A 10801-nucleotide genomic window follows, 5' to 3' on the forward strand; every position below is an offset into this window, starting at 1 on the left:
GTGGGCGCGAGTCTTGCACCTCCTGCGGTTGCAGGGGAGGGTGCCGGGAGTGGAGGTTGGGTTGGTGGGGGGTGTGGGTCTGACGAGGGAGTCACGGAGGGAGTGGTCTTTACGGAATGCTGATAGGGGAGGGGAGGGAAATATATCCTTGGTGGTGGGGTCCGTTTGGAGGTGGCGGAAATGGCGGCGGATGATGCGCTGTACATGGAGGTTAGTGGGGTGGTAGGTGAGGACCAGTGGGGTTCTGTCCTATTTATTAACTCAAGTCAACTAAACCACAGAGTTTATTAACATTCACATAACATGGTGCCAATGGTGGAAATGGTGTTTAAGCCTGAATCAACCGAAGAATTCATGTGCAGTATGAAGAGGAACAGCAAAGAAAATATTGCAGTGTTGATATTAACTTTTTTGAAACACATCTTTAAGAAAGCAACAGACAAGACAGTTCCAGAATAAAAAAAAATTAAATAACAGTTAACACGGACTGTGGAGATGATAAACATCTCTCTGGCTGAGGCTTGTAGCAGATAGAACCAGACAAAAACTTATGGAAAAAGCCAGTGCGGACTAAGCTGCAGCTTAGAAAATTTGAGAATCATCTTGAGGTGCAAATTGAAACTGAGGAGTTCAGCTTAAAAAGTAACACCCTCAGGGAAGGTAGGCAGAAATTTTACCACAATAGCACAGTTATAACTGGGAGGTTTGGATAAGAGAAACACGAGGCACTAAACAGACATTGCTGAAGTCAGGAATGAAGCAACAGCTGTAAGCTGCAAAGTTTAATAAAGGGGCCATTGAGTATTATAAATGAGCCAGCAATATAGCACGTAAAAATAGTGAAGCTAAAAGAAACTTGTATAATGTTTGTGGATTTAAAACAAAAATTAGAAATCCCACAATCTATCATTTTTGATCCAGGAAACATTGGAAACTGTGTTGAAAAGAAGGTAGCCATGATGTGGAGGAGCCAGTGCTGGACTGGGTTGGACAAAGTTAAAAATCATGCAACACCAGGTTATAGTCCAATAGGTTTATTTGGAAACACTAGCTCTTGGAGAACTGCCCCTTCGTCAGTTGTGTGATTTTTAACTTTGAAAAGGAGGCTAACTGCTTCAAACCGTCCATTTTGTTTCAAGTGAAAGAGAAATTATAAAATATATTTTGCTGATGTTTTCATAAGATTGGGAAGATCCAAACTCTTCATTTAAAACAGATTCAAGAAATTTATTTCAACAGTATGAAATCAAATTAACATAATGGGAGATTTGAATCTACATATCAACTAGAAAGGTTTTAAGGTCAAAAGTGGCCTAGGTGAGGAGTTCATAGAATATTTCAGGATACCTTCCAAAAACAATGTATCCTGCAGCCAACCAGAGAACAGATTATAGTAGATGCCAGACTGTTCAATGAAATAGGATTGACTAATGATCTCAGAGCCCTTAGGTAGCAACAAGTATATCTTTGAATTTTACCTTCAGTTTGAGGGAGTGAAAAGTAGCTTCAATTTTTTTTAACACAGCAACTTTGAGGGTGTGAGTTGGAATTGGAAAATTAGGTTAAATGATTGGTCAGAAGTAGGAGCAGATATTTAAGGGGATATTTCAGAATTTACAGTTAATACACTTCATGACTAAGAAAAATTCCAAGGGATGGACCCATAATCTATGGTTAATTAAAAATCTTAAAAAATAATATTGAATGAAAGAAAAGTATATAATTATGAAAAGACAAGCGGCTGATCAAAAGATTTGACTGATTAAAGGAAAAGCATTGAACAAACAAAACAATTAATGAAGATGGGAAAATTAAAGTGCAAGAAAAATCTGGTGAAAAATATAAAATCAAATAGTAAGAGATGGGTTAACAAAATAAGTGTTGGTCCCAGAGAAAGTGAAACTGGAGAATTAATAATGGAAAATTAAGAAATGTCATTTGCATCTGTCTTTGCTACAGAGAATACAAGTAACATCCCAGGAGCAACTATAAATCAGGAAATGGAAGGGAAGCTGTAAGTCATGAAGAGGAGTGGTACTGAGTAAAGTGCTAGAAGTTGTGAACTGACAAGTGCCTGGGTGCTAATGGACTTCATGTTAGAATCTAAATTGACTCCTGAGGTTTGTTTTATGAATAGAGATTGAGTTGTTCAGATGAAATGAGAGGTGATCAACTTGAGATATCTAAGAATATAAAAAGGGGAGGGACAAAGTATCCATAAAGCAGGCATTTCCCCATGTGGGGCAATCTAGAATGGCAGGTCATATTTGAAGCTAAGGGGTAGCAAATTTAAAACAAAGAAGAGGAGGAATTACTTCTTTCAAAGAGTCGTGAATCTGTGGAATTCACTTGCAATATTTTGGATGATAAAATGTAAAATAATCATCAATTATGTCACATTATAGACCTGAAAGACGAGAAACTGTATGAGTTCAACACCAGAACTCTTCAACAGCAGAACTTCAAAGGACAACAACTGCACAAGGATCATGGACATCAGAGGTTGACCCTGTTGGTTGGAATCATAGCCAAATTCCACTATTAGGCAATTGTCAAGTTGAGGCTTAACTTGCTTACTTGAGGATCATTTTGGTACAAGAATAAAGTTTAAAGCACTGTTGCAGTACTTGTTTTTTTGTGAAAGTTCGTAATAAGTAACCAAATGAAAGGACGCTTGTGGTGATTTACCACAACAGAGGATATAGACAGATTCTTAATGAGTAATGGGTTGAAGGATTATAGAGAATGGACAGGAAAGTGGAGTTAAAGTTAAGATGAAACCAACTATGACTGTATTGAATGTGCAGCAGGCTTGAGGGGGTGAATTGCCCAATCCTGCTCCTTGATTTTATTTTTCTGTGTTCTGACAGATTTTGGCCACTGGAAATGCTTACAATGTTAAACAGGATATCCACAGCATCAATCCAAATTAATACAGTATAATAAAAACACCAACTAATTTTAAAATATCTTAAATTACTTTAAACTGAAGTATGGCAATTATACATATTTAGTAAGATTTTTCATTTAACAAAAAGTCATTCCAGTGTACCTTCACAGTCTTTATTTGTTGCAAATGATGATTCCTCGTGTGATGATGCTTGCTGACATCCTAGACTATTGGCTGTAGAACTCTGTGAGGGCCTTTCATCATGTCTACAACTGTGAGATGCTTCTCTTGTTGACACTGGGCTTTCTGCTTGGCCACAGTTTGAGGAAAAAGAGGAAGATTTCTCTTTTTGGTCTGTTTCTGACCGACAGGGCTCAGCAGGGGGACGAACCAAAAGGATGTTTTCATTGCTTAATTCTGATTTTGTTCCTTCTTTTTTATGTTTAATCGTTCTTGGTCTCTGGCAATCTTGTTTGGAAAACTTAGCCTTTGACTTCATCAAATTCTTGTCTGGCTTTGTTTGACTTGAATACAGACTTTGAAATGTTTTCTTGCACTTTTTCTTTGCAACATATGTTCTGGAAGTATGGTATGATTTATTGAGGTTTTCACAATAGGCAGCATGAAGTTCCTCATCAGAAACACTCAAATAGTTTCCATCATCAGGATCTTGAGATGTAACAATTATTCGCTTTTGCAAGGTATTATCATCAAGTTTTGTGGGTGTTGACTGTGCACAATTTATTTCTGATAGATCAACTTTCGCTTTTTGTTCTTCATTCTGATTGTTAACAATAGCACCTGCAACTATTTTGACATAACCATGTCTTTCATTTTCCTGAATATGGTTTTGTTCTTCCTGGGTCAATTCTTCTGAACAGGGCACATCATTATCAATGTCTCTTGAATTTTTTGATAAGATTTCTTCACAATCAGCATAAGGAACTGGACGTGACAAAAAAGCAGAACCCATATTTTGTTTTACATAAACATTAAAATCTTGCACAATCATGGGGGATGAAGATACATTTGCTTCTATCATTGCTGGACCTAGAGACAGTCCCACAATAGTCATTGGTTTATAGGTTAAATCAGCCAGTTTCTGGTCTGTTGTCCAAGTTGAAGAACCCACAGTTTTCATAGATTTTGCTCTATAGCTGGGTGAGGCTATGGGATATTCTACCTCAAAGCAATCATCACCCCACTTGCTTTTCAAATTTTGTTTTTTCAATCTTCTGTAAGGGGTATTTAGTTTCAGCAAACTTTTACTTGTAGCTGAGTAAGAACATCTATAGACTGATTGTATTTCAAACGATTGTTTTGTCACATCAGAATTCATTTTATTCTTAGATTCCAATTTTGGACTGACTGAAAATTCTTCCAAATTATCAACACAGCTATTTACTTTATCATTTTCAGAGTTTGCCAAAGAGACTGTGCATGCACAAAATATTTGGTCAGTTGATAAAATTGTGTTGATTTTGGTCAGTTCGGATCTACGGAAACCTGTGTTACTCCTTTCTCCAGGTTGTAACCATGGCGCAAAATCATTTCCTGGTGGAACAGGAGGTATAAAACTATTCAAAGATGCCTGAATAAAGTTTGGAATGCCTTTTTTCTGATTAATGATCCTGTTGTTTATGTTTATTTCCAATGCTTCCTTAAATTCCTCACTTAGGAAAATTAGCTCATTTATAGAAACAGAAATATCTATGTTAGGACACCGGCTAAAATGTGATCGAGCCAGTTTTGGAGGTATTGGAATGAATTTGTTTATAGATTGTTGGATATGCAATGGGATGCCCCACTGGTACTCAAAGTATTTTGCTATAATATGCCATTCCAGGATTTCAATAGTTTCTGTGGACTGAAAGGCTAACTCCATACCTTTATGCTCTATTTTAGCTTCATTTGGTTTGATTGCTGGAAACAAAGGTGGTGCTTTAGGAATCATCATTTCCATTGACTTGTCAAATATCGTTGCAATGCCCCAAAGATAATTAATCTGCTTGTGCTTTAAATTCATATCCAGGCGATGAATAATATCTTGCTCAGAAAACAAAATATATGGCAATCTTGTTTTCTTAATTCCATTAACATGCGGTTTCAGCTTTGGTAATGATCTCTTCAATGCTGGAGGATAGGTTTGTTTGTACAAATCCGTTACCAGTTCTGGAAGGCAGTCCAGTTTAATTGACAAGCTTTGTTTTAACAAACACATATTTAGTTTATTGCTATATTCTGGTCTAAAAACAGCCAGAGGAGGCATCCTTCTTTCTTTCTTTTTCACTTTGACGCTTCTCTTCAAATTTCCATGGGGGAAAGTACTTTTTTGTTCTTTGGTCAGAAGAGATGCATGCTGAGAGGAAGTCAATTTATGATCATTTGATAACCGTACAGTTCTGCACCTTGCGCCACAATGTTTCTTAATTATAATTTGTTGTACAAAGTCCCATATTGGTGGAGGAGGTGTCATAAATTCATTGAAAGATGACTGAATCAGCTTTGGAAGGCCCCATCTGTGATTTATAATCCTTTTCTTTATATTAATTTCTAATGCCTTTTTGTGCTCATCACTTATAAACTCTAACTCAGCTGGAGCAATAACAATTTCAAAACGAGGCTGTGGATTGAGCCGGGTTACAACCAGCTTTGGAGCAGGTGGAATAAATGCTTCTGTTGATTTTTGAACATGTGATGGTAATCCCCAAGTGTGCTGAAGTTTTTTCTGCAAAATATGCCATTCTAGACACTCTTTGACCCCATCAGAAAAAGCAGTTGTTGGCTGAGGAGAATGCTCCATTTGAACTCCCTTAGGTTTAATTGATGGAGGTAAAGGTGGTCCTTTGGGAATCATCATGTCCATCGACTTATCATACAGTGTTTCAAATCCACAGAGATATGAAAGTTGCCTATGTTTCAAGTTCATCTCTATCAGATCAATATCATCTTGTCTCATGAAGGGAATATACCATACTCTTGGTTTTTTAAATCCCTGACCAGGTGCAATAAGCTTTGGTAAAGGTTTCTTTCGTGCTGTTGGATAAGTGCGTTTGTACAAACCTTTTACCAGTTCAGGCAAACAACCAATTTTAATTTCCAGGCACTGCCTTGTTAAGCTGATATTGAGGTTTTCTTTGTATTGTGATCTGAGGATAATATTCATAGCTATCTCTTTTACTTTGTTTAAGTTCATCTCATCTGTCTCATACTGCGAAGATGATTTTCCTCCTCTGAGTCGCAGGTGTGAACTCTGAGAATATACTTTATAGCTCTTCCCGAGGTTGCTACTGTTGCTCCTTCTTTTACAATGATCTGGTGGTTGCATGAAATCTTTATCATCTGGAGTCGGAGCCATAAACTGCCTTAGAGACGAAGTAATAACTTTGGGAAGACCCCATTTATTATTTATAATCCTTTTCTTTATATTTCGATTCAGTGTTTGTCTGTGATCTTCAGTAAGAAATACCAGTTCTGAAGGAGCAACAACTACTGAAAAATCAGGTTGGGAATTTAATTGGATTGGAATAAATTTTGGAGCAGGAGGAATGAATACTTCCAGTGATCTTTGAATACGTAATGGCAAACCCCAATTGTACTGAAGTTTTTTCTGTGTTATGTGCAATTCTAGTCTGTCTCTTATTTCATTTTCAATGAAATTATTTTCCATACCAACAGGTTCTATTTGAGCTCCACTAGCTTTGATTCGTGGAGGCAATGGCGGTGCCACTGGAATCATCATCTCCAATGATTCTTCGTACAGAGTTAGAAATCCCCATTGATGGGTAATTTGCTTGTGCATTAAATTCAACTCCAAACGATCAACTACTTCTTGTTCAATAAAAGGCATATATGTTGACCTTCGTTTTTTAAAGCCTTTGCCAGGTAAAATAGTCTTTGGTAAAATCTTCTTTTGTACCTTAGCATAGGGACCATAGTAGGCATCTGTTACCAGTTTAGGCAGATTTTTCATTTTAATTTCTAAACATTGCTTCATTAAGCAGAATTCTATAACAGCTTTGCATATAACCATTTGATTATCAGAAGAGAATACCTCATAATTGTTACCTTCATTTGGTGAAGCAAACTTTCTTCTTAATTGAGTAACACTGTCTGAAGTAGTAGGCATTAGGGGAATGGGCTCTGTTTGATGTTCTGAATCTAGTGTCAAACCGTCTGTTTGTGGGGGAACAGGTATGAAACTGTTTAAAGATAACTGCACTGCCTTTGGAAGACCCCATTTGCAATTTATAGCTCTTTTCCTTGTATTCAATTCCAGTAGTTTCTGGTGTTCAATACTAAGGAAAGGCACCTCAGTCGGCGTACAGATTGTTACAAAGCAAGGCTCTGACTTCACATGGAATGGAATTAGTTTTGGAGCAGGGGGAATAAAATTTTCTTGTGATCTTTGAATATACAGTGGAAAGCCCCAGTTATGCTGAAGTTTCTTCTGTGTTATGTGCCATTCTAGTCTGTCCTTAATTTGATTATCCAGGAAAGTTGTTTCTTTGCCCACAAATTCTATTTGAGCTCCACTTGCCTTGATTGCTGGATGCTCAGGTGGTGCTTCAGGAATCATCATTGCTGCTGATTCTTCATATTGAGTTGGAAATCCCCACAAATGGGCAAGCTGTTTGTGTTTTAAGTTCGATTCTAACACGTTAACAATACCCTGTTCAATAAAAGGTAGATACAATAATCTTGGCTTTTTAACTCCTTTGCCTGGTGCAATTGGCTTAGGAAGAGGCTTTTTTGACTTTTGAGGATAGGTAGCCTTATACATCTCCTTCACTGTTTCTGGAAGACAACCATTTTTAATTTCAAGACTTTGTTTTATCAAACATATTTCTAACATGTCCTTACTTTCTTGGCTGAGTTTAGCAGAAAGATATATCTCTGCTGCGCTGTAAGGTTTCAGATTACTCCTGCCTTTTTGACTCTGGTTTAAAGGTAGTTTCATTTTCTTAGACTGTAAAAATATGTTTATTGAACTGTCTATTTTTCTATTTTTCACATGAATATCAGTGGAAGATACTTTGTTCCTTTCCACTGCTTCAGGTGTCTGTGCAATTGAAGCCATGAAATTATTTAATGAATTCTGAACAACTTTAGGAAGACCCCATCTGTTATTTATGATTCTTTTTCTTACATTTTGCTCCAGTTTTTTCTGATGTTCTGAACTTAAGACCAATTCAGATGAAACAAAAATGTGGGAATAACCAGGCTGTGGTTTCAAATCTGAAGGAATTAGTTTTGGAGCAGGTGGAATAAATGCTTCCTGGGATCTCTGAATAAGTAATGGTAGACCCCAGTTATGTTGAAGTTTTTTCTGTGTAATGTGCCATTCTAGTCTACTTCTAACTTCATCTTCAATGAAATGTGTTTCCATTTGCACAGGGCATATTACATCATTTTTTGCCTTAATGTCTGGAGGTACAGGTGGTCCTTTACATATCATTCTTTCCACAGATTCTTCATATAGATTTGAAAATTTACAGAGATGGGCAATCAGTTTGTGTTTTAAATTCAACTCCAATTGATGAATAGCACCTTGTTCAACAAATGGTAAACAATGTGGCCTTCGTTTTTTAATTCCTTTACCAGGTGCAATAAGCTTTGGCAAAGGTTTTTTTGATTGTGGGGGATAGGTGTTTTTGGAAAACTCTTTTACCATTTCAGGTAAGCATCCAGTCTTAATATCAAGACTCTGCTTTATTAAACAAATCTCAAGTTTCTGTTTCAATTCAGGTTGGAAGCTAGCAAGAAATAAATCCTTATCTGTCTTCTTTGTTTTCTTGCTTCTGCTAGACTTTTCATATTGCAATGCTAATAATTTCCCCCTTCTGACTGATGTAAATGTGTTGTGAAGTACCATTTTATTTTCTTTATGGTCCATGTCGTTGGAAACATTTGGAGCGGTACCCATAAACTTATTCAAAGATAGTCGAATAAGTTTGGGAAGACCCCATTTGTGATTTATTATCTTTTTCTTTATATTCATCTCCAATATTCTCTTCTGCTCATCACGGAGAAACTGCAGCTCAGTTGGAGCAACAACAACTGAAAAAGTAGGCCGCTGGTTTAGCTGAGATGGAATTAGTTTTGGAGCAATTGGTATAAACGCTTCTTCTGATCTCTGGACATTTAATGGTAAGCCCCAGGTTTCCTGAAGTTTTTGCTGTATAACATGGTTTTCAAGGTTCTCTCTCACTTTATTATCAAGGAACACTGTTTCTTTACCCACGTGTTCTATTTCAGCTCCACTTGACTTGATTGCTGGAGGCAGGGGGGACCCTTTTGCAATCATCATTTCCATTGATTCATCAGTTGGAGTTGCAAGTCCCCAGTTATGGTAAATAAGTTTATGCTTCAGGTTCAGCTCTAAGCGATTCACTGCATCCTGCTCAATAAATGCTATGTATAATGAACGTGACCTCTTACATCCTTGACCAGGTGCAATAATCTTTCTTAATGGCTTCTTTGATGCAGAAGGGTAACTTTGCTTATAAGAATCTTTCACTATTTCTGGCACACATTGCAAGTTAATTTCTAGATGCAATCTTCTTAAGCACATATCCAGTTTATCTGCAGTCTCTTGTTTGAAGTTAGACAAAATGGCCATCTCAGATGTTTTGCTCAGCTTTGTGCCTTTACAATCTTTTTTATATCGTAAAGACATCATTGCCTTTTTGTGCAGTTGCAGATGAATTTTAGTCTTTCTTGTGCTAATTATGGTGGGTCCTGTTTTGTTGGCTTCTCTTATTTCTGACTGTGGCACAAGATCTTTTTTTAATAGAGAAAGGGCCATGAAGTTTGTTAATGAAGACTGAATAAGTACTGGAAGACCCCATCTGTGATTGATTACCTTCTTCTTTGTATTACGTTCTAATAATTTCTTATGTTCTTTGCTTAAAAATGTCAGTTCAGTTGGTGCCACAACTACACTAAGGCTAAGCTGTTGATTCAGCTGGGATGGAATTAGTCTTGGAGCAGGTGGAATAAATGTTTCTGCCGACATTTGAATATGCTGTGGTAAGGCCCAATTCTGTTGCAGTTTTTTCTGTGTAATGTGCCATTCTATTTTGTCCCTGATGTCAAGTTCAATAAAAGTACTTTCCATACCCACAGGTTCCACTTTAGCTTCGATTGCTTTGATTGCAGGAGGCAATGGCGGTGCTTTCGGAATCATCATCTTCATGGATTCATCATATGGAGTTTCAAGCTTCCAATTATGAACAATCTGTCTGTGCTTTAAGTTTAGCTCTAAGTGGTTAATGGCGCCTTGTTCAACAAATGGTAGGCACCATGGTCTTCGTTTTTTACATCGTTCATTGGAAACACTGAGCTTTGGTAATACTTTCTTTGATGCTGTAGGATAAGCACGATCATACGATTCTTGTACAATGTCAGGTAAATAATACGTTTTAATATCAAGCACCTGCTTTAATAAACACATATTTATTTTATCTTCACATTCTGGTTCGAGGTTCACAAAATCTGGAAGTGTACTTTTCTTCTTCAAGTTTGCTGTTTTATAGACATTTTGGCAATTCAGTGAAGGGAATTTTTCTTTTTTGTGTCTTACTTTCATTCTGGATTTGGCGTCAATGTGTTCAAGGGTCTTGCTTCCTTTCATTCTTTCTGATTGTTTTATGTGACCTTTCAGTGATGGAACTGGAGCAAAGTCCCTAACAGATGACTGAATCAGTTTTGGGAGTCCCCATTTTTTATTTATGATCTTTTTCTTTGTATTCACTTCCAATCTCTTTCTAACATCAGCGCTTATGAGAAGTAGCTCTGCTGTTGTATCAACTACTACATCAACATGACATGGATTTAGCATGGAGGGAACAAGTTTTGGAGCAAATGGAATAAATGAATCAATTGATCTCTGAATATGTGTAGGCAATC

At 37.0% G+C, this 10801-nt stretch overlaps 1 protein-coding gene across 2 annotated transcripts in view; it reads right to left on the reverse strand.

Annotated features, from left to right (window-relative positions):
* Positions 1-4825, reverse strand: part of LOC122550429 — a 16240-nt gene extending 11415 nt beyond the window's left edge. For both annotated transcript variants that reach the window (XM_043691157.1, XM_043691156.1), the window contains exon 1: positions 3053-4825. In XM_043691157.1, coding sequence (XP_043547092.1) covers positions 3053-4775 — 1723 coding nt within the window. In that variant the 5' untranslated portion in view covers positions 4776-4825. The remainder of the gene's footprint in view (positions 1-3052) is intronic.
* Positions 4826-10801: the final 5976 nt, after the last annotated feature.

This window comes from Chiloscyllium plagiosum, chromosome 6 (assembly GCF_004010195.1).
Source record: "Chiloscyllium plagiosum isolate BGI_BamShark_2017 chromosome 6, ASM401019v2, whole genome shotgun sequence".
Lineage (NCBI taxonomy): Eukaryota > Metazoa > Chordata > Chondrichthyes > Orectolobiformes > Hemiscylliidae > Chiloscyllium > Chiloscyllium plagiosum.